This window comes from Lissotriton vulgaris, chromosome 6, assembly GCF_964263255.1.
Source record: "Lissotriton vulgaris chromosome 6, aLisVul1.2, whole genome shotgun sequence".
NCBI classification, from domain to species: domain Eukaryota; kingdom Metazoa; phylum Chordata; class Amphibia; order Caudata; family Salamandridae; genus Lissotriton; species Lissotriton vulgaris.
Genome location: NC_141694.1, coordinates 497,377,179 through 497,402,084, shown reverse-complemented (window position 1 = coordinate 497,402,084; position 24,906 = coordinate 497,377,179). Strand labels below are relative to the sequence as shown.

Genomic DNA, 24,906 nt, shown 5'->3' with positions numbered 1-24,906 from the left:
TGTAGGGTGCGTTGTTGATGATTTAAAGATGAAGAAATGTGTGGACTTCTGTGGAAGAAAATTAAACACTGCCCTTGGAAATAAATGGGTTAATGGTACACATGAACCCCCTCAGTCACTTCGCCTCAGAGAAAGATAAGCTTCTTGGTGCCTTTTCTGTTTTCCCTTTTTCAGCCTTGGGGCAGTGGAAGTGCACGCTGCAAGGACAGAGATTTGCAAGAGCAGTGCAGATGCAGTGCAGTGATGAGTGCCTTCAATGAAAGTGGCTCGGTATGGAGATCACTCACTGCAGATGGTTGGGAACCCTACAGCCCCACTCTCTGTTTGGCGCTGATCAGAAAGTGCTCATAACTTTGTAGAACTGTGCTGGAACTATAGAGCAGAGCTGCCATTAAATCCTGTTCTTTGACACAGCCTGTATTTCAGATACTATGATAAGGGTGAGGTACAAGGGAGGAGTGGCACAGGTTGGGGTTGTAGATGTGTACTAACAGATTGTTGTGCCCAACAGCAAAGCAATACGTTAAACAGAGGAGAGAGAAACAAAGTTGTAGAACAGTGTGTCACCAGTCGCTGTGTCTTGTCATAATCGTGGTACATCTTTGGCGCAGCAATCGATGTTTTGCATGCATGTGATGAAGCACAAGCTACAGTGATGCATGAGGGCCTCTCTGCCTATCTCGATGTCCCCCCGGGACAGGCATAACCGTGGCAACATACACCTCACAGAAGTTGATGGTTATCTTGCAGTGCGACCCCCACAGTGGCAATGTGAAGGGTGATCTTCATGTGGACACTGAAGAGAACCTTGGACACACAGCAATAGACTTGAATAAAATAAACAATGTATAGCGGTACCAAAAACTGACTGTGTGCATGGCGGGGCTCGGCTGGGCCATTTGCTGAGGGTACTAATTCCTGCTGAACACACCCTGGCTGGAACCTAAGCCCAGGGTGATTTTTCTGCTAGCTGCCATCACCCGTTCCTTGTTTGGGCCGTTACTCACCCTGGTAGGACTGCAAGTCCCAGGGTGCAACGCGAGGTATTCCCGCTGACGAAGGTGAGGGGGGAGACGTTTCCATGGTGCTATAAATCGCTGCCTCTCCGCCCGCGGCGCGGGCATGTCTGCACCCGTCAGAGCCAGAAAGAGGCTGGGCTAGGCCACCACTTTTAGTTTTTTGACTTGGGGGTCCAAGTTCTGCCTCCCGCCTTGTGGATTGAACTCCAGCTGGGTGATCATCATTACCATTTCAGCCCGAACAGCAAGGCAGTGAGCAATCAAGACAAAGAACGCTCCCTTTGTATTACTGCACACGGCTACCAAGACTGTGTGACTTTATATGATTTGCAGTCGGGAGGGTCTGTAAGTAGCCTGTGTTATACAGTGGTATTTGGAGCAGTCATAAATAGGTTCTAAGGTTGGTTCAGTTTAAGAGGGCTTAAACCCATTTATGTGTAGTGTATTGTTTTTAGGTTTCGCCTGGGGCACGGAGCTTGAGCTCCGCCCCAGGAGAAATCTTATGTCTCTACAGTGTACTGCTTAGTCCCGCCCTCTGTTCCATTGGCTAGCTCCATAAATGGAGGCTAGCCATTGGAACAGAGATCTGTCTGTCATGGCCGGACCAGATTCGTGAGCGTTCCCGTGATTTTTTCCCTCTCCACCCCTTTCCGATCGTCATCGCGGTGGTGGGTGTGTGCATTTTTTTTTTTTGGTCTCCTCATGTTTTCTCCATTTCGACCGTGTCTTCTGCAGGGGTGGGCTGTGCACTGAGGCCGCTGATCAGGTAAGCAGCATTTTTTAATATTTATTCCGTTCCTGACCCCCCCCCCCCTCCCACTTTCCATGTGCCCGTTCCCGCCCCTGCCCCTTCTCTCGCTCTCCGTGTGTTCGTTCCCGCCCCTGCCCCCCCTCCCGCTCTCCGTGTGCCCGTTCCCGCCCCCCTCCCGCTCTCCGTGTCTTCGTTCCCGCCCCTGCCCCCCCCCCTCCTCCCGCTCTCCGTATGCCCCCAGGAGGGGAGTGTCTTAAGAGGGTTGACATGGCATAGCGATCACTGGCCAAATGTAGGAGCTTTGCTCCAAAACTGTTTAGACTGAAAAAGCAATTGATTGAAATATCGGAAGTATGCTTTTCTAAACATTTGAAAAATGAAATAATCTATGTGGATGAAAACTGGTTGTTGTAACTTTTTAAAAAAAAGATCATTATTCTGAATATGTACATGACTAAACAGAATAGTAAAAATGTATTTTGTTCTGCTCTCTATATTGCAGAGTTTTTACCTGTGTGCCCGCCCCAGTATACTGCCCCTTGCCCTGACGAAGGTGCGGCCTCATTGGCCGGTCACCGAAACACGCGTCGGCGTATGTCTCCTGGAACACTGTTACTGTCCTCATTACAACAGGACCCGTAGCAAAAACCAACCACCCGGATGAACATCCCTACTTGACCATCTATGTGCCATAACTGCAAGGAAAAGTAGAATGAATGATAGAGCGATTGGTGTTTGAAATTAGGAGAGAGAGTGTGAATAGGGATGAAGTGAATGATTATGTGCGTGTGAATTTAGGCTGTTACTGGGTAGGACGAATTTCTGTGACATTATTGTTTCCATATCTGTCTGTTTGATTTATGATTTATATGCACTTATGATATATCCCAAAAAAAATATATATGGCTCCCTAAAAAAAAGTTTTTTAACTCTTAGTATCAGAAAACGAATAAAAATAAAAAATATATTTCCTTAAAATTGAACTGTTTAGTCCTCTTGATTCGACCATGTGATTATTCTATGTCCTGTCAACCCCTTGGTTAATCACCCCTCCACACATATCAGTCAGGACCCCATAGTTAGGGCCTACATATCTTGAGGCAGGGTACTCTCTTTTTCTATTATTAATACTTACCCTCCAGTCACCTCCTGTCCTAGTCTAGTCCTGGGCACTGAGCCCTCTCCTCCAGGCCTGCTTGGGTCACTGCGGGCCGTCACTGAGGTCCCAGCTGCAGACGAGCTCTCCTGTGACCCTCTGCACCTCTCACTGAGGTCCCAGCTCTCACTGAGGTCCCAGCTGCAGGCGAGCTCTCCTGTGAGTGACCCTCGGCACCTCTCTCAGTTCCTCACTACCCTCGGTCACTGTGGCCCTCACTGAGGTCCCAACTCAGGTGAGGTCCCCTGTGAACTCCATCCTTCTCCATCAGTCCCGGGAAGGAACCCTCTCCCTCGGCCCTCTGTCACTCCAAGACCAAGTAATGAACCCTTTTCTTGATCACTGTAGCCCTCACTGAGGTCTCCTGTGACCCTCGGCACCTCTCTCAGTTCCTCACACCCTCGGTCACTGCCAGCGCTCACTGAGGTCCCAGCTGCAGACGAGCTCTCCTGTGACCCTCGGCACCTCTCTCAGTTCCTCACACCCTCGGTCACTGCCAGCGCTCACTGAGGTCCCAGCCGCAGACGAGCTCTCCTGGGACCCTCGGCACCTCTCACTGAGGTCCCAGCTGCAGGCGTGCTCTCCTGTGACCATCAGCACCTCTCACTAAGGTCCCAGCTGCAGGCGAGCTCTCCTGTGACCCTCGGCACCTCTCTCAGTTCCTCACACCCTCGGTCACTGCCAGCGCTCACTGAGGTCCCAGCTGCAGACGAGCTCTCCTGTGACCCTCGGCACCTCTCTCAGTTCCTCACACCCTCGGTCACTGCCAGCGCTCACTGAGGTCCCAGCTGCAGACGAGCTCTCCTGGGACCCTCGGCACCTCTCTCAGTTCCTCACACCCTCGGTCACTGCCAGCGCTCACTGAGGTCCCAGCTGCAGACGAGCTCTCCTGTGACCCTCGGCACCTCCCTCAGTTCCTCACACCCTCGGTCACTGCCAGCGCTCACTGAGGTCCCAGCTGCAGACGAGCTCTCCTGGGACCCTCAGCACCTCTCACTGAGGTCCCAGCTGCAGGCGAGCTCTCCTGTGACCATCGGCACCTCTCACTAAGGTTCCAGCTGCAGGCGAGCTCTCCTGCAGAGTGCGTAGGGAGTGCAGAGTGCGTAGGGAGTGTTAGAGTGCAGAGTGCATAGGGAGTGCAGAGTGCATAGGGAGTGCAGAGTGCATTGGGAGTGCAGAGTGCATAGGGAGTGCAGAGTGCATAGGGAGTGCAGAGTGCATAGGGAGTGCATAGGGGGTGCAGAGTGCATAGGGAGTGCATAGGGCATAGGGAGTGCAGAGTGCATAGGGAGTGCAGAGTGCAGAGTACATAGGGGGTGCATAGGGAGTGCAGAGTGCATAGGGAGTGCAGAGTGCATAGGGAGTGCAGAGTGCATAGGGAGTGCAGAGGGCATAGGGAGTGCAGAGGGCATAGGGAGTGCATTGGGCATAGGGAGTGCATAGTGCATAGGGAGTGCATAGTGCATAGGGAGTGCAGAGTGCATAGGGAGTGCAGAGTGCATAGGGAGTGCAGAGTGCATAGGGAGTGCAGAGTGCATAGGGAGTGCAGAGTGAATAGGGAGTGCAGAGTGAATAGGGAGTGCACTCTGTGCATAGGGAGTGCACTCTGTGCATAGGGAGTGCACTCTGTGCATAGGGAGTGCACTCTGTGCATAGGGAGTGCAGAGTGCATAGGGAGTGCAGAGTGCCTAGGGAGTGCAGAGTGCCTAGGGAGTGCAGAGTGCCTAGGGAGTGTAGAGTGCCTAGGGAGTGTAGAGTGCCTAGGGAGTGTAGAGTGCCTAGGGAGTGCAGAGTGCCTAGAGAGTGCAGAGTGCCTAGGGAGTGCAGAGTGCCTAGGGAGTGCAGAGTGCCTAGGGAGTGCAGAGTGCCTAGGGAGTGCAGAGTGCCTAGGGAGTGCAGAGTGCCTAGGGAGTGCAGAGTGCCTAGGGAGTGCAGAGTGCCGAGTGCATAGGGAGTGCAGAATGCAGAGTGCATAAGGCATAGGGAGTGCATAGGGCATAGGGAGTGCATAGGGCATAGGGAGTGCATAGGGCATAGGGAGTGCATAGGACATAGGGAGTGCATAGGGCGTGCATAGGGCATAGGGAGTGCATAGGGCGTGCATAGGGCGTAGGGAGTGCAGAGTGCGTAGGGAGTGCAGAGTGCGTAGGGAGTGCAGAGTGCGTAGGGAGTGCAGAGTGCGTAGGGAGTGCTAGAGAGTGCAGAGTGAGTAGGGAGTGCTAGAGAGTGCAGAGTGACTGCAGAGATTAAGCTAATGGCAATGTAAATGACAACGCCATTTATTTATCTGTTTTCAAAACCAACACATAAATACAAATTTTGTCATTTACAATGCCAATAACTCTAACTTTTCCAAAGGCGAAACCATTGCATTGTAAATGCTTGTTTCATGTTTTGTATCGATTCTTATTATCAATATTTCCTGGTGATTACCCTTGTTTAATCTGTTGTTTAACTTCAATTTTATCCAAATGTCCTCTCCATCTCGAGGGTCATCGATTTATCGTACCTAGCTCTTTTTTATTGTACTTGGTACTCGGTATTCTCCCTCCCTCCCCCCACCTCCCCCTACAAATTAACGTATTTGGTATTCGGTACTTTGCCTTTCCGTTTTTATTGGCACTTTGCACTTTTGCATTTTGCACCTTGTACTTTAAGGTTACGGTCTGTACCATTAAGGTATTATTTCTCCATTTGGTATTTATCAACATTTTGTAACTTGCATTTAGCACTTTTCACTGTATTGATACAGCTTTTATTATCAAAGCTGTATAATAAAAACGAGAATGGCGAAGTGTAAGCAACAAAAGTTACAACAACTCGTAGTTGACCCCCCATTTGCCACCATTGACTCTTACCTAGTGTGCGTGGTTAGCGCAAATAATGTTGAAATTGATAGGGCGGAACGTCGTATTTCATTAGGAGTGGGCATAGTGATGTAAGACGTGGTTGGGGTGGGTAGTGGGATAAATCAGCAAGATGGAAGACGTGGTTGGGGTAGGTAGTGGGATAAATCAGCAAGAAGTTGAGGATGCTCTCTGTAATAAGCAACAAGGCACCTCATTGACAATAGAGAGTATAGGGAGTCCTGGTATAGATCTACACTTGCAGACTGATGCACCACAATTACATTAGCCTAGTGGATCACCTACCCCTAAAAGAAAAGGGGCTGTAAAAAAAAGTCAAATAAAAACAGGGACTAATAGTAAAAATAAGAAAGGCCCATTACAGAATACGATAGTTGATATTCATGAAGATCCCTTTGAACAAGGACTTTTGACGGATTTACAAGCTACCCAGATTATAGCCCTTTTAACCCAAAAACTGGAGGAATCACTTAAGCCACGCCATAACAAATTAGACACATTGAATGGAGAAATAGTTAAGTTATGTAATATACTAAAGTATATTGATGGAAATATCCGGGTGGAGACGAATGGGATACTGAAGGGTCATATTGACCAATTTCCACAGGGTACATAACTAAAGCCAAGGTGGTAACTAGTACACTAGCTGCCAGTAATGGGGATGGTGGGGGCCAGGGTAGAATACCCTTAGGGAACGAAAATGGCCCCATTGTGGTCCCAAATCATCCTAATCAGAATGAGACCATGAATAATCAGCCATGCTATACTGGAGGAGACAGGACAGAGAGAACCCAGATGACTATGAATTTGAATAAGCAATATGAGAAGAGGACCCCTAAGGGAGGTACTGGCATCTGTATAAATGTACCCCCCGAATGCTGCCCATATGTGACGGTTCTAGCGAATGTATCTCGGACCAAAAGGAATCAGATCATACTTTAAAAAACATAGTGGTCCATTGGCTAAACAACAACGGTGGTTACCTAGTGGGCTGTGCTGACCAGATACTCTAAGAGTAAGCCGGATTAGATACCCTAAATAAGAACTTACAAGGTGATTGCATTATTATTAATTTTAGGAGCCCCAATTGGGCTAGGAACACTCTGGAAAGAGCGGTTGTACCATCATATCATGACTCCAATGTTTTTCTGTGTACTCTTCTCTCTCCTTTCTCTCCTCTCCTAATTGTATTGCCTATTTTTTTTATGTATTTTGTAATTGTTTAACCTTTTCTGTTACATTGTTGATTCTCATGTAAAGCGCTCTGATACCTTCGGGTCTAGCCAGCGCTATATAAAACTCTTTTAAATAAATAAATAAAAACTATATGCATTATCAGTGTCTAATAGATTCTAAGCCCTTAGTACACTCCTCGAAAATGACTGACTTAGTATTGTCCGTCTCCCAAAATGTAGGTTACACACAATGGAGTTGGGTCGATGGAAGAAGAGATGACAGGAGTCAGTGTATTTAATGCTGTTAAGCCATTATTAACTATGCCTAATTCCAACCAAATATTACAAATCCATCTGTAATACACCCATTTATCAGTGAGGAGGTAGCCTGTTTATGTGATCACCCTGCTGATTATACAGCGAATCTGCCAGTAAATGTTATAAATTCACCTGTAATGCTCTCATTTGTTAGTGAAGAGGATGTTAGTATATGTGATTACCTTGATGACAATGTAGGGAATTTGACAGTAAACGGCTATACTATTGTTACCTGGACTATAGCCGGACTGGCAAATAAGGATTTACTTGGTTGGGCAGATTTTATCAATAAATATGATATTATCTGTATACACGAAACTTGGAGTACTGACCAAGTATATTTTGAAGGGTTCACCTCCTATGATTTACCAACATTACCCTCCCCTATAGGTAGAGCTAAAGGTGGGTTGTTAATCCTCCGGTCAAATAAATTGCCTGCAGTTCTTAAAAGATTTATCGAAATAGGTGATCATTCGCAGATATTATGGATGTGTTGTAAAGATGGTCGGGATGTTCTGCTAATTAATTTTTATAACAAAGTCTTTGGCTCGACTCGCCATAATGTAGCACTTGAATTAGAGAAGGGGCTAGATAATGTGGCCAAATTAGTGAATACTAATTTTGCAATTGTATGAGTAGGGGATTTTAATATACCTATATGCCCACTGTCTATGACTGAAGTTTGTGGATATAAGAGTGACGAAGGTGATGATTACCCACACTTCCCACACAACAATTATGGAGATACCTTAAATACAGTGCTGGTCGAATTTGATCTAGAGTTAGTACAATGTGCACAAGATGGTAATGGCAGTTAGATACCAACCTTTACCGGACGAAACGCAAATACAATGATTGATCATGTTTTAATATCTGCAAGTATTATACATTTATGCTCTACTCCGAGGATTGCTCAACTGTTGCTTAGTGATCATAAGTGTATTATTATGCCAATATTCATTTAGGGCAACAAATAGCTATTGGAAATATCACTCCGATCAGATCAAATGGTCCAAGAATTAAATGGGAGGAGATTGATCGAGGAGAAGTTTTAAATAAGATAGGTAAAGAATATGTTATGGAGATTTTGGACTGTCTTAAAGATGCAGTTAAGCCTACAACAATATTAACTAATTTTAGTAAATCGATGGCACTATTGATAAGATTATGACAGCACCTTGTAGAGATGAACCCCCACAAAGCAGGGATGGGTTAACCATGCTAGTACACAGTCTTTGTTCCAGTTAAAACAGGCTCTCTGTAGTAGGCAAAGGAACAAGGAGTTAGTCCAAAAAATAAGATTTGACTACGAACTAGCCCTTAAGTTAAGGAAAAGGGAGCTCCAGGAGGAGGAGTGGGACAAATTATCTTCGGCTGCGGGTTCATCCAATAATAAGCTTTTTTGGGAAACTGTTAATTCACCATTTCTCAAAAATGAATCTTCCCCGGAATTATTGTCCCATGTTAGCTGTGAGGAATGGGTGATATATTTCTCCAGTATTTTTAATTCACTAGAGCAGGATGTGTTTAAAAGTTCTAGTTTAATAGATTGTAATTGGCCAATTATTCCTCTTAACATTACGCTTGATGAGGATGAGTTAGGAATTAAGGGTAGTAAAGGAGGAAAAGCCGCGGGTCCTTATGGTGTCCCCATAGTGGTTTCAAAAATTGTACCGGATCTATGGGGACCTATACTCACCAGAGTTTTTAACTATGCAGTTACCAAGGATACCCCACTTACTTGGGGTCAATCGATTATTATCCCAATTCATAACAAGCATTTGCAATGCAATAGGTCTCGCATTATGAAAGTTTGAGCTATTGGTCTTGTAAATGACAATTTTTTTAATTTGTGTGTTGGTTTTGAAAATAGCTAAATTAATAGCTTTGTCATTTACAATGCCAATAGTTATAACTGTCGCAAATGTGACACCTATAGCATTTGTAATGCAACATGTTTTGTATTTACGTGACTTGGATGTATTGATATTACAAATAACAATGGCTTTTAAGTTTTTTTAAATAATTAATACTTAAATAAAATTGATTGTAATTTATAATGGCAATAGCTTAAATTTTTGTAAATAACTTTTGTGAAGATTATGTTCAGTGTATTTTATTGTGACGAAAATTCAAGAACAGAAATGAAATATTAACATCTTTTTTGTGACATTTGTAATAAAGCTTGAAACATTGAGAGAACATATTTGAACCAGTTGTTGTTGAATGGTTGCACAGATTGATGCTGTGATGGCGCGGAGTGATGTGGTGGCGACGAGTGATGCTGTGGTGTTCAGTGATGCTGTGGTAGCGCATAGTGATGTTGTGGTGCCCCTGAGTGGTGCTGCGGAGGCCGTGAGTGATGCTGCGGAGGCCGTGAGTGATGCTGCGGAGGCCGTGAGTGATGCTGCGGAGGCCGTGAGTGATGCTGCGGAGGCCGTGAGTGATGCTGCGGAGGCCGTGAGTGATGCTGCGGAGGCCGTGAGTGATGCTGCGGAGGCCGTGAGTGATGCTGCGGAGGCCGTGAGTGATGCTGCGGAGGCCGTGAGTGATGCTGCGGAGGCCGTGAGTGATGCTGCGGAGGCCGTGAGTGATGCTGCGGAGGCCCTTCGTGCTGCTGCGGAGGCCGTGAGTGATGCTGTGGAGGCCCTGAGTGATGCTGTGGAGGCCCTGAGTGATGCTGTGGAGGCCCTGAGTGATGCTGTGGAGGCCCTGAGTGATGCTGCGGAGGCCCCGAGTGATGCTGTGGAGGTCCCGAGTGATGCTGTGGAGGCCCCGAGTGATGCTGTGGAGGCCCCGAGTGATGCTGTGGAGGCCCCGAGTGATGCTGTGGAGGCCCCGAGTGATGCTGTGGAGGCCCCGAGTGATGCTGTGGAGGCCCTGCGTGATGCTGTGCAGGCCCTGCGTGAAGCTGTGGAGGCCTTGAGTGATGCTGTGGAGGCCCTGAGTGATGCTGTGGAGGCCCTGAGTGATGCTGTGGAGGCCCCGAGTGATACTGTGGAGGCCCCGAGTGATGCTGTGGAGGCCCCGAGTGATGCTGTGGAGGCCCCGAGTGATGCTGTGGAGGCCCCGAGTGATGCTGTGGAGGCCCCGAGTGATGCTGTGGAGGCCCCGAGTGATGCTGTGGAGGCCCCGAGTGATGCTGTGGAGGCCCCGAGTGATGCTGTGGAGGCCCCGAGTGATGCTGTGGGGGCCCCGAGTGATGCTGTGGAGGCCCCGAGTGATGCTGTGGAGGCCCTGCGTGATGCTGTGCAGTCCCTGCGTGAAGCTGTGGAGGCCTTGAGTGATGCTGTGGAGGCCCTGAGTGATGCTGTGGAGGCCCTGAGTGATGCTGTGGAGGCCCCGAGTGATACTGTGGAGGCCCCGAGTGATGCTGTGGAGGCCCCGAGTGATGCTGTGGAGGCCCCGAGTGATGCTGTGGAGGCCCCGAGTGATGCTGTGGAGGCCCCGAGTGATGCTGTGGAGGCCCCGAGTGATGCTGTGGAGGCCCCGAGTGATGCTGTGGAGGCCCCGAGTGATGCTGTGGAGGCCCCGAGTGATGCTGTGGAGGCCCCGAGTGATGCTGTGGAGGCCCCGAGTGATGCTGTGGAGGCGCAGAATGATGCTGTGGTGGTGCAGAAATGATGCTGTAGTGGTGCTGAGTGATGCTGTGGTGGTGCTGAGTGATGCTCTGGTGGTGCTGAGTGATGCTCTGGTGGTGCTGAGTGATGCTCTGGTGGTGCTGAGTGATGCTGTGGGGATGCTGAGTGATGCTGGGGTTGCGCTGAGTGATTCTGGGGTTGCGCTGAGTGATGCTGGGGTTGCGCTGAGTGGTGCTGTGGTGCTGAGTGGTGCTGTGGTGCTGAGTGGTGCTGTGGTGGCGCTGAGTGGTGCTGTGGTGGTGCTGAGTGGTGCTGTGGTGGTGCTGAGTCGTGTTGTGGTGGTGCTGAGTGGTGCTGTGGTGGTGCTGCTTGGTGCTGTGGTGGTGCTGAGTGGTGCTGTGGTGGTGCTGCTTGGTGCTGTGGTGGTGCTGAGTGGTGCTGTGGTGGTGCTGTGGTGGTGCTGAGTGGTGCTGTGGTGGTGCTGAGTGATGCTGTGGTGGTGCTGAGTGATGCTGTTGTGGTGCTGAGTGATGCTGTTGTGGTGCTGAGTGATGCTGTTGTGGTGCTGAGTGATGCTGTTGTGGTGCTGAGTGATGCTGTTGTGGTGCTGAGTGATGCTGTTGTGGTGCTGAGTGATGCTGTGGTGGTGCGTGATGCTGTGGTGGTTCTGAGTGGTGCTCTTGTGGTGCTGAGTGATGCTGTGGTGGTGCTGAGTGATGCTGTGGTGATGCTGTGGTCGTGCTGTGGTGGTGCTGAGTGGTGCTGTGTGGTGCTGTGGTTGTGCTGAGTGGTGCTGAGTGGTGCTGTGGTGGTGCTGAGTGGTGCTGTGGTGGTGCTGAGTGGTGCTGTGGTGGTGCTGTGGTAGTGCTGAGTGATGCTGTGGTGGTGCTGAGTGATGCTGTGGGGGTGCTGAGTGATGCTGTGGTGCTGAGTGGTGCTGTGGTGGTGCTGAGTGGTGCTGTGGTGGTGCTGAGTGGTGCTGTGGTGGTGCTGAGTGGTGCTGTGGTGGTGCTGAGTGGTGCTGTTGTGGTGCTGAGTGGTGCTGTGGTGGTGCTGAGTGGTGCTGTGGTGGTGCTGAGTGGTGCTGTGGTGGTGCTGAGTGGTGCTGTGGTGGTGCTGAGTGATGCTGTGGTGGTGCTGAGTGATGCTGTGGTGGTGCTGGGTGATGCTGTGGTGGTGCTGAGTGATGCTGTGGTGGTGCTGAGTGATGCTGTGGTGGTGCTGAGTGATGCTGTGGTGGTGCTGAGTGATGCTGTGGTGGTGCTGAGTGATGCTGTGGTGGTGCTGAGTGATCCTGTGGTGGTGCTGAGTGATGCTGTGGTGGTGCTGAGTGATAATGCGATGGTGCTGAGTGGTGCTGTGGTGGTGCTGCAAATAAAGAGCCATCTTGCTGTGTTCCCCATTACATGCACAGAGACACACCTGCCAGATCTTAAGAAAAGATGCATCATGGAAAGAAATCACTGCCCATCACAGTGGTGAAGTTGATATACAGAACCCTGTGGTTCCAATTTCCAGTGGCCTCGGCTTAGCTCTTTTGATGTTGGGGCCTGTGGAGAGAGTGTGTTTGGACAGCCATGGGGCGGAGTCGCCAAGAATTTAAATATGCCGGAGAACACAGACCACCACAGAGCACCGCACAGGGGTCCTTAGACCAGAATTACCAAGGCGTTGTCACTAAAGGAAACACGCATCTAGGAATGCCATATATCGCCCGAAGGGAGGAACCACGGAGGAAGTTTATGGAAAGCGAGCACATTCCCTCGGTCTTTCAAACGTCAAAAAAATAATACAGGGGGAGGAGCTACGCGGGCATCTAAGATGGTCGCGTGAGCAGAGAGCTCCCGAGACCCGCGCCGCCCTCATCGATCTATCCTTCCGACATCCTGGTTACTTTGATGGGCTTTTGAAGTACTACTCGTGCTGATGCTACCGCACTTTTCAGGGCCGGGATCGGACTTCGGGAACCATTTCTACGTCGTCCTACGTTTTCTGGCCTAGCCCCGGACGGGACCGGGGTCTCTGCTGCTCTGTATGGCCGAGCAGTAATTCAACAACAACGGTCGCCTGGCATCTGCTCAACCGGTGGTGTTGTCACTTTCACTTTCGGTTTCCATTCCACCTCCGGGCTGACTACCAAGGGTGCAATCTGCATTCCTGGCTCCGGTAGTCTAACCAGTTTTGCGTTCTGACCATAGCCCTGGGCCGACAGTCTGCGATTTTTCGTCTAAGTGCTGCTTTGGAGACCAGCGGGTCACTGCCATTTCACCAGGACCGGGAAGACCCATCGGGGTGCTGATTCCAATATGGCGACGAAACCCGAGCTGGAGAAGCGCAGGACAAAAGTCACTAATCGTGGGGGATCAGTCCAGTCTAACGTAATAGATCGTTATACTCAACCAAGAGGCTCCCCCAGTGCTGCTGGCCGCAGTATTGAGGACCCGAGGACGGACCTGGTGGCTACATCGGAGGTGTCCCTTCAGGACCTCATGGCCGCCATTGCTGGACTCAAGACAGATATGGGTCAACAGTATGAGGCCATCGTGTCCAAGATAGACACAGTGGCGGTTGATGTTACCCTTATTAGAGCTGACTTGGCTAAGACCAATGAGAGGGTCAAAGCATTGCACCTTAAAGCTACCAGTCTGGTTAACGACATGGGGGACGCACAATCGGAAATCGGAAATCTGCGGTCATCGCATGATCTGCTGGCCAGACGTATGGAGGAGTATGATAACAGGGCCCGACGGAACAACATCCGCCTGGTCGGGGTACCGGAGGACAGTGGTGCTGCTTCTATCGATCTATTGGTCAAGGACTTAATTGTGACCCAACTTGCTCCCGCAGGGCTCAGCAAGTTCTTTGCGGTTGAGCGTGCCTACCGCTTCCCGGGTGGACAGACCAAGCCGGGGGCTCCCCCGAGGCCTATTATTGCTAGGCTATTCCACTTTCGGGACAGGGGCGCCATCCTTCAGGCCTCTCGTAGGCATGGCCCACTGAAATTTGAGAACAGCTCCATTTCTATATACCCTGATTTCACTCCTCAAGTGCAGCGGCAACGATCGGGATTCCTGGGAGTGAAACGTCGACTGAGGGACTTGGGACTTAAATATGCGATGCTGTTCCCAGCTCGCCTTCGCATCGAGTATAGAGAACGTACTTTCTTTTTTGATCAACCGGACAGTGTTAGCGACTGGCTGGAGTCATTGCCTAAGGAGAACACCGAGAGCGGGGGCCCCGGCGGCACGGACGGAGGTGCATCGGCACAGGAATGACATTTGGGTCCTGAGGTCCGATCCTGGGTCGTAACTATTTGCAGAGTATTTTCTATAAGCTTTCACTGTTAGGCCCAGGGGTGGGGCGGGATGGGGTTGTCTCTCCCTTCCTCCTCAGGGGTTCTTTGTGTAGATTTTCTGAGGGGGCGACAGGCACACTGCAGTTTGGGGTGGCTTATGAGTCAGCAGGGGTGCAGGGTGGGGGGTGTTGTAACGGGTTCTTGGTTTGGGGGTGGGTGGGGGGTTTGGTCGATTTTTGTGTTCTATGTTTTGTTTCTCACATGGTACTTTTTCTTCTGCTTGTATCCTTGCTCTGAGGTTCTGGGAGGGGATGGTTTGGGGGTCTTACAGGGATGGGGAGGGGTGACATGAAAGTGCTGTCTTGGAACGTTAATGGTCTGGGAGACAGGATTAAGCGTGGCATTGTGCTTCAATTTATTAGACGCCATTCCCCTGATGTAGTTTTACTCCAAGAGACCCACTTGATAGGGAATGCTTGTAAAGCCCTAGATCGCAGAGGATACCAACTGGTGGCGCACGCTGGTTTTACATCCGGTTCCCGGGAGGTTGGTATAATGGTGAAATCCTCCTTGCCCCTTGAGATAGATGAAGTCGCTCTCGACGATCGGGGTCGATATGCTGCTGCTTCGGGGAGATGGGAGGTGAGGCTGATTGTAATTGTTGCTGTTTATGTTCCTCCGGGACTCCAGGCTACCACCTATGCAGACCTTGGGAAAACTCTTCTAGGGCTTCCGGATGGTGTCCTTATAATGGGTGGAAACTTTAATTTGGTGGTTTCGGGCGAGTGTGACCGGCTACCCCCTAGGGTTCTGCTGTTGTCCCAGATGTGGCTAACTGAGCTGATTGAGACTTTTGGGTTAGTGGATGTCTGGCGGATGTTGCACCCCACACAAACTCAGTACACTTTTCATTCTGGTGCCCACGGCAGCCTCTCGAGGATCGACTATTTTCTGATGCTAACTGCTAACGCCTCCTTGGTGCGTGGGGTCCGGCATCTGCCTAGGGGTATCTCTGACCATTCCCCCCTGCTACTTGAGGTTTCCGTGGGAGGCTCTTCTGTAGGTAGGGTCCCTCCTATTCATCCCTGGCACTTTAGGAATCCTCAGCTTCGCTCGGACCTGATTAAGGCAATTGATTGTTATTTTGATGAGAATGAGGGATCAGTCGCTTCCCCTACGACTTTGTGGGAGGCTTTCAAAACCGTTATACGGGGTTCCGCGTTGTCCCTTATTGCGGCTGTTAGGAAGGCCAGGAGAGAAACTGTGACAGCTCTTGAGGCGGAAATTACTACGCTTGAAAGTGAGTTGGGTGGTGATGCTACACCTGCAATTTGGCACTCCTTAGCGCTGAAACAGGCAGACTATAGAGCCTTGGTAACTGACGCTGTTAAAGTGATGCGTATGAATCAGCTGGGCCGGCTTTATGATGTGGGTGATAAGGCTAGTAAGCTCTTGGCGTGGTTAGACAAATCTGAGAGACTGAATCGTGTGGTACCCGTAATAACCCGTGAGACTGGTGTGTGTGTGACTGATCCGGGGGAGATTGTTGAATGTTTTGTGGACCATTTTCAAACAGTATACCGATCTGTGAGTGACCGGGATGAGGTTGACTCCCGCTTGCTTTTGCGTGATATCGCGCTGCCCTGTGTGTCGGAGGAGGATAGATCAGCTCTAGACTCACCTATCACGGTGGATGAGATCGCTATTGCCATTAGGTCCTTGCGATCAGGCAAAGCAATGGGGCCCAACGGTTTACCTATCGAGCTATACAAGCTGCGACCGGACAAAATGGCGGCCCATCTGCGCACTATGTTTGTCGGTGCATTCGAGGCGGGCCTCCTCCCTTCCGACCAGCGTCTTGCTACCATAGTAGTCATCTACAAGGATGGCAAGCCTCGCGATCGATGCACCTCTTATCGCCCCATCTCGTTGCTCAACGCCGAGCCTAAGATTCTGGCCACGGTCCTTGCTAATCATTTACTGACAGTGATCTGCGACTTGATCCATCCGGATCAGTCCGGTTTTATTCCCCATCGGAATACAGCGCTCAATCTTCGTAGACTCCACAGTGTTCTCGCGAGAGCTGAGACCCTTACTGAACCTGCTGTCGTGGCCTCCCTGGATGCCATGATGGCCTTCAACACCATTGAGTGGCCATATTTGTGGGCGGCCCTTTCCAAGTTTGGTTTTGGCCCTAGCTTTATTGCGTGGGTGCGGCTCCTATATGAACAACCGTTGGACCAAGTTGTAGTTAACGGCAGGGTTTCTGAATCGTTTACATTGGGGCGTGGCACCCGTCAAGGGTGCCCGCTCTCTCCACTTCTCTTCGCATTGGCATTAGAACCACTCGCGGCGTGGCTTCGATGGGAGCCCTCGATTAAGGGGATCCAGTGGACACCGGACCTGGAGGATCGCGTCTCGCTATACGCTGACGATATTCTTCTTTATTTCACCTCACCTCAGAAGTCCCTCAACGTGCTCTTCGATGTTCTCACCTCTTTAGGGAAGAACTCCGGGCTCGTTATTAATTGGACCAAATCATGTGTCTATGTTATAGCGGGGGTGCTGCCTCCGCTACCTCGTAGATTCCCGATCCAAGTGGCAGATATTGGCTTCAAATATTTGGGAATTTTCATTTCTATGGACTCCTCAGTGCGTTATGACCGTAATCTCTATGCTCCTCTTTGTCGCCTTAAGCAAGATGTACGGAGGTGGCGTGGCTTGCCTCTATCTCCACTGGGACGGGCGGCACTTTTTAAAATGATGTCCCTTCCTAGGTTTCTATATGCCTTACAGAATTTTTTTGACCCTGTTCCCTCCCGTTACTTCCGTGAGGTTGAGGGCCTTCAGAGGCAGTTAATTTGGGACGGACCGGCTCGTATCTCCCTATCTAAACTCACGCTCCCATGGTACGATGGTGGCATTGACCTGCCGGACATTAGGCATTATTACTGGGCCTCACAATTGAGTGCGATTAACCACGTGACGTATTCCCCAGGGCCCACTCCCGCTTTCGCTATGGATAAACTTCTGTTGTCGGGCGGCAACTTCAATAGGGCCTTATACTCGAAGGCACCGCTCCGACTCCTGACTGGACCTACGAAATCCACCGTGCGTGCATGGAAGGATGCGACTGTGGCCACAGGTTGGAGTGATAGATTGACGGGCATGATCCCGTTGTATGACTCTGAGCGGCTGGGTAGCCTGTTTGACAGGTGGGACATGATTGGTATTAGCAAGGTGGAGGATCTTTGGGCCAGAGGCACAGTAAAGTCCTTTGAGGCCCTGAAGGTAGAGTATCAACTGGACGATAAGGAGTATTTTCGTTATCTTCAGGTGCGTCACGCCCTGCTCTCTGCCTTTCCCCCTGGGACGGAAGTCCCCCAGGCGTCCCTGTTGGAGGATCGTATTCTGGACGGCCATGTGCCGGACAGTACGATTTCTCTAATTTATAAAAAGCTCATTAACACCAGGGCTGATCTTCTGGTGAAACTCAGGGCCTCTTGGACAGCAGATGGCCCGAATTGGATGACGAGGACTGGCAAATGGCGATTTCCTCCCCCAGGGAGGTGGCTATTCCGGCTCGACTTCGTTTCGTGCAATTGAAGATCCTGCACCGAGTCTATATGACTGGTATGCGTCTGGTTCGGATGGGGTTCTCAACTGATGGGTTGTGTAGGCGTGGCTGTGGTATGGATGGCACCTTTCTTCACATCCTATGGGAATGTCCGGTTATTTCCGCTTTCTGGTCTAGAGTGCATGATGTTATGGGACGAGTCACTGGGGTCTCCCTCCTTCCTGAGGCGAGGCGCTGCCAGCTTAATGTGTGGGAACCTACGGATTGTACGGCCGCTCAGACCTTTTGGATCACACTGGGCAACATGGTTGCCAAGAGGGATATAGCGCATCTCTGGGGCTCCCACAGACCACCTGGAATAAGTGCCTGGAAAGATAACATGGATTGGTGCATGTTTCGGGAAAAGACAGTGTATGAGGCTCGGGCCGTCCCAAGAAATGGGGTAGGATCTGGTCACAATGGAACGAATACTGTGGAGACATCTGTACCCCACCACTTGATTACACCGCTAACATTCGCTCGTCCCCGTAATTGACTTTCCCTTAGACTGGCTACCATTCCTTTCTAATGCTCCTTTTTGCCATCTCCCCGCCCCTTGAAGAACTGTTTTTATTCTTAGAGATTGGTTCCCCCTTTTCCCCCCTCCCGTGCTCTAGACATTGTTTTCACCATGTGAGTGTTTCTGGCGTTTGTTTGAACTTCATCAAAATTATAAAATGAAACCTCTGTGATCCTTTTTATGATGTTTTTTGCCACTACACCGTAATGAAGCGATTTATGGCTTTGTCCGCAACGTAATGTGGTTGATTGCTCTGTCGATTGTCATCGCGGCCGGCCCGATTGGGTTGTAGGCAGACGCTGTGTACTGTGCATTTGATAATAAAGGTTTAAAAAAAAAAAAAATAATAATACAACTGATGGCATTGCTGTCAACAGGCAGTAAATGTTACTTTCAAAGCCGACCCCATTGTGAGCGAATTCTCTTCAAATAGAGATAGTAATGGGAGAAAATAATTCGCTTTCAAGAAATAAATAGACGAAAAAGACTAAATGAATCAAAAAGAGATTGCAGTGGCATTAAGTATCTGGTGGTTTGATGCTTTCCACCAATTCTGATCAGGACAAATGCGTGCTTGCAAAAAAAAAACAAGAAGTTCAAAGGGCACCCACTCTGCCAGGTTTAGTACATAACTGTTCAGTACATGTCATACGTTAGGAATCGGATGAATAAACAAGCGCAAAAGACACGCAGGATACTTAAAAAAGCGGCCGTGAAATGAAATGAAAAGCGGTCAGGAAATGCTCTTGGCATTGCGTGGGCGGGGGGGGCGCATTCCTTTGAAGTGTTAAGGCGGGGGAGCGGATCCCTTTGAAGTGAAGCTCTCGGCATTGCTGTGGCGGGTCTGATGCAATGATGCGTGGCAGGCGGCTCGGAGAGCAAATAGAAAGCACGTGCACGAGCACATGCACTCGGGGCAATCTGCCTGGTTTAGCTTTCGTGGATCCAACTCTATAAATCTCGACATCTGCAATGCGCAAGCGCATTGGCAGAGGTGGAGACCTAAAAAGGGGGATAAATCGTAAGCCAAAAATGACTGTCCTATTTCTCTCCTAGACTCCTCATTAAAGGTGATAAGTAGAGTTTTATTGGTAAGATTGGAGGAGTGGGTAATGGAGAACGAGATTTTACCACAGGTTCAAAATGGTTTTAAAAGAGGGCTAGGTACGACAGAACAATGTAACTTAGAGCTTTTAGTGGGTAAATATACGAGTGCTAAACAAGGGAGTCTATTTTTATGTTTTGCAGACCTTCGTAGTGCTTTTGACGTTGTAGATCATGCCATTCTCTGGCCAGTCCTACTCAATCTTGGTGCCCCGGAGCCTATCTATTTCTTTTCAAGGTTATACGAGAAGTTAACAACTAGAGTCCGGTATGGCCAATGGGGTGAGTGTACACCAAACTTTAGGGTCAAACGAGTCATCCGCGAATGAAGTTGATACAGTTCACAAGTTGGTGCAGGCAGATGCACCTCAAGTTGCAGGTCAGGCTGTTCCGGTTCTGCTTTGTACAGATGATGCTGTGCTTTTATCCAGAACCCGGTCGGCTTACAGTGACTAATAAATAAGTTTGCAGATTTTATTACTGGAAGGAAATTGCGAATTAATAAGGCAAACACGTTCACTATGGTATGCGGTCTATAAACCATTTTTTGTAGATAATGCGAGAGTGGAAGCTGTTAACAATTTTTGTTATTTAGGGATTACTTTTTCTGGTAAGGGTAATTAGTCACACATAATCTCTAATGTCTGAGCAAAGATGTTAAAGAGCGCACATGTGTGTCTTCTGGTTTGCAACCAAACTGGAGGACCGCCGTAATAAGGACATGATAGATATTTATAAAGCAAGAGGCGCTTCAATTGCATTACATGGAGCTGTGGTGTGGGGCCATAATTCTAATCAGGCATTGCAAATAGAGGAAAATTCTTTCCTAAAACAGCTCTTATGCCTTCCTGCCTCCGCATCCTCTGAGATTCTACATCGAGAAGTGAGACTAGGATACTTGTCTGATGTGATTGCTTTGAGACCTCTAATACTCTGGGAATCTATTTGGGCTAAAGAGGAGACAACATGTACCCAAATTATTATTCAGGATTGCCTCCAACTGAATAATAGTTTATCCATTCCCTGGTTAAAATATAAATAGGGATTTATTCAGAATTAAGATCCAGGAAAATCCAACCTTTGTGACAGGCCTGTCTAAACAAGAAATTATGGCTATATTTCTGACTAATAAAAATAAGACCCATATGAGAATTGTTGGGAAGCGACCTACATTCCTGTTGTACCAATCGATTTTAGACACTGATGGCTTTTAAAGCTATTTGTTACAAGGCCCTCGCATCGTTTTGTACTAACCAGGCTGAGACTGGGTTTTGCTCATCACTTAGTTGCATTTCCTTAAATGAAAATACGGCCTATCAATTCATGCCCATGTGATGAGTATTCTAAAGAGTGCACTATGCATTTTTTACTTTTTTTGTGATTTTTATTTGCATTATAGACTCGCCTATTTAAAACCTCTGTTTAAACAATATACTGTGAGAACTACTAATGCTGCTATGAACCCATTGATTGCACTAAAGAGACCCCAAGATCTGTTTTTATGTTGCGACATTTATTTTAAAATCGATTCATGCGAGGAAAAGTATCATGTTTTAAATCGTATTTGACTGGTCTTAATGTATTTAATTAGATTGTATTTGTGTAATTGGATCCAATTGCTTGTATATTTATATGTGTTCCACTTTTGGTTGCTACACGTACCGAATAAAGCTTGTTGAACTGAACCGACTGCGTATGCTCATGAATCATCAATGTGTCATGCAACATTTCAGCTCTGCTCACCGCTGCTTAATTCCGTTTGAATGCACTGGCCATATTAAGTGCAGTAACGCCTCCAAGAGTGAATAGAAGTGCCACAAACACTCTTTTTCAACGAAACCATGCAAGTACTGCTCACCCACATGTTGTAGTCAGGTCATCTAACGTGGGTAGAGCCAGAGCCCCTCTTTTGGTGGTACTTTTGCCAGCTCGTTTTCTCGTCATCAAAGGAGGTTTAGCTAGAGCTGCATTGTAAAACCACATCTAGGAATTAACATCCCAACACCAATCTCTTTTATAAAAATGTTATTGTCTTATAAGAATTCCCATAAAGTTGCTACTGGGGTAGAATTTTAATAATATAGAGAAAATAATGTTATACTAATGTGCAGAATTAACATGTAGGCTTTCACCCCTTCGCTGCTGCGGCTATTCCGCCGCAGCGCTAAGGGGGTAGGGCGGCCGTGCGGCGGTCACGTGCTTGTGACGGAACCGCTCCATCACGGCTCGCGGGTGAGCTGTGCTTGTGACGGAACGGTTCCGTCACGAACGCGCCCGCTCAATGGAACCCGCCGCGCAGGCACGAAATCAGCGCTGCGCAGGCGCGCCGAGCCGGCCGTGACGGAACCGTTCCGTCACAAGCACAGCTCACCCGAGGCTTGTGACGGAACGGTTCCGTCACAAGCATGCAAGGGGTTAAGGAAAATAAAATGCACACATTGTAGTAAACAACCATATTTACTTGTACTACTAGGCCTCACTAGCTGAAGCAACATTGCCTGGCATGACTAGAAAATGCTAAATGTGCACAAGTGTTTATTTCTTGATCTTTCCATTAATGTTTTTTTCGTAAAGAATAATAGTTGCATAAATGTTTACATCCAAATTCTGCAAATGTTTCTACTTAGACAACATTTGCTGCTAATGCATAAATTGAAAAGATTTTTAGAATGGTAGATATGAAGATTCTTCATGGGAAAGTAGTTTTGAACGAGAAAACAAAATACAAGTGGACTAAAGGAAATCTCTAGGTGATAAGAAATAGGTTCAACATTGAAAGTGCTCTGTAGAGTCATTGTGTTTTCATGTACGCGTGATCCTGTTCCCATGAGAGCATCGCAAGATGATTGGCTGGCTGAAGAAAGAAGAAATCCACAACCTGCAACATTGATAAAAATGTGTAGTCAATAATATTGTGTCTTCCTAGAGTAGGTTACTACATATTCTTTACGCACTTTTCTAGACCTTTTTCCATTTACCCAGACGCTTATGCCACATTGCGCTGAGACTCTACAGTGGTTCTTGAACCTCTTCTTATGAAAAGTACTGCTTTTTTATTTTGTTTATGTAGCTGACTTTTGATGCAATTGAGTAATTGTGAGCATGTTTAACAGAATAAGCATGCATTTAGGATAGACACTTTGCAAAACAGTCATCAAGTCATGTATTCGTGTCATTCCTATGGTACTTGGTTGTTAAAGCTGGAAGAGGTAAGTTTCACTACATTAAATTGTTCTCCATTAATAACAGAAATAGTGATTGTTGCTGCAACTTCAGAGTTAAAATAAGAAATAGCAACAGCTGAAAGTGAATAGCCAATATGTTTGTACTTAAACAGTGGGTTATTTCAGTCAGCATCCATATTTGATCTTGTATGATAGTGTGCAATGCAACAAGGGCAATTTTAATAAATTGCTTTTCTATAACTTTTCAACAGATATGCAGGCTTCCTTCTTGGAATTACAAATACCTTTGCTACGATTCCTGGAATGGTTGGACCAATTGTCGCTAAAACTCTAACTCCGAATGTAAGTGTTATATGAGCTGCTACGCAATTAGTCTTTTTTTCATTAATGGGCTTCATAGGGGATTCGTAATTTCACTCACTGTCCTTGTTTACATGTATTATGCTCTCATTTGAAAAACAGAATACCTATTCTAGGCCCTGATTACAAGTTTAGTCGCTTTTTATCGCACCTGATAAATAACGATACCACAAGGGTACATTATTTATCTGGTGCTATAAATAACGTCTAATTCAAGTTGGTTGGGAATAACATGTGGATTTTAATGTTCAACGTGCCAACATCTGCATAATACAGTAAATATAGTATGCTTTCCCCCCGTTAAATTTCAGCAAGTTTTACCTGACCAAATTTAATGAAAGTTCAGGCATTTAACGGATCCGATAATTATTGTATATGTAAATTCCAACCAGTGCATAATTCCAAAACCTGCGTAAACGGGTTTACCCACAGGTTGGTCTATAATGACCAACTCGTAATCCGGGCCTAAATGTGTGAAGGGGGTTGTAGGTGAAACACCTGTCATCACTTTGCTCAGAGTGCTTTAAGGGATCAAGAAGAGTATCCTGAGAAAGCATAGTAGATCAATATGATGAGAGAAGCACAAGTCTGTAAAGTTTCGGAGTTTTAAAATGCTTCTTTACTTGTTTTCTTAATAAAGTATTACTTAAAAATGTATGTAGTGAATCCAAGTGTATGTCCGTTCCTTATCCTCTATGAAAAGGTCATGCTTCTTTCATTAGAGTAGAACTACAGAATTTGAAACCTTCAAGCCAGCCCTTAATCACTGTATTCCTTGCTTAGAATGTATGACTGTAACCTCGATCTCTGTCCTGAACGATATTCTAGTAGATGAACTGTAAATCTCTTCTTCGCATTTTGGTTCATGAATGGACAATGTAACCCTTCACAGTGCAAGTAATTGGCAAAAAGTTCTAAATAAAGATTGCACTGGGTCTCATACATTTGGTCTTCAGGGGGCTGTATGACATTACCACGCATTCCTTTACTACGCATTGATCTTCACAGCGTGTGGCATTACATCATGGACCTTTTAGAATATTGTGATCCGATATTGACTTCAAAAGAAATCATGCAAATAGCATCAATAAGGTAGTGCCTTTCAGTAGTTGGTCTCTATGCAGAGTCCTGTTTGGGGTTCCATCATTAAACTTTCTTAAGCCTGCACCTGGGTTGTTAGGGATGCCCCTAGCAGTTGGGGGGTCCTACAGCTTTCAAAGACATATCTACAAAACAAAGTTTTGATTTATCAACCCACCAGAAATTTGAGATCTAAGGCTCAATTCTTGCCCTGCCCACGCCGTATCCGCAGAGTCAGACATGGCGGTCGATCCTTCTCTTACCTGAGCCCCTTTCATTTGAACAGACTTCCATCTCACATTCACGTCTGCTCTGATTTTGTCTGCTTCAAAAAGCTGCTTAAAACCTGGCTCTTTTAACCTTTCCTTTCTCCTCTGGGACTGCGCTTCAGTGCCGAGATACCCCTGCGGGGGTGATTCGTTGCGCTATATTAAGTTTAGATAACATGACCTAATATCCCAGGCTGATCACAAAAGACTATGGGCCCGATGTAGGTGGCAAATTCCGGTCGGAAACGGCCGAAATCGGCCGTTTCCGACCGGTATTTGGCACTTTGAGATGTAGGGGGCCAGTATTTACCTATTCGGTATATTTACCGAATCGGTAAATTTACAGAATCTGTAAAATACCGAATCGGTATTTTTACCGATTCGGTATCTTCCAGATGTAGGTGGGACTCTTCTGAGTCCCACAGGCCTTTCAGATTCGGTATTTTAACACCCAATCCAATTGGGTGTTAAAATACCGAATCCAGGTGTGCATGCACATGTGTGCAAGCACACCTATGCCATGTGACAGACAGACATGCCCTTAGGGCATGTCTGTGTGCCAACGGCACACAAGCCAGTATTGGGGGTGCTAGAGGGTGTCAAAGTGACA

General features: G+C 47.7%; 1 protein-coding gene across 2 annotated transcripts in view; it reads left to right on the top strand.

Annotated features, from left to right (window-relative positions):
- Nucleotides 1-24,906, top strand: part of SLC17A5 (solute carrier family 17 member 5) — a 402,583-nt gene that overhangs the window by 352,099 nt on the left and 25,578 nt on the right. For both annotated transcript variants that reach the window (XM_086926504.1, XM_086926505.1), the window contains exon 10: nt 22,839-22,929. In XM_086926504.1, coding sequence (XP_086782630.1) covers nt 22,839-22,929 — 91 coding nt within the window. The remainder of the gene's footprint in view (nt 1-22,838; nt 22,930-24,906) is intronic.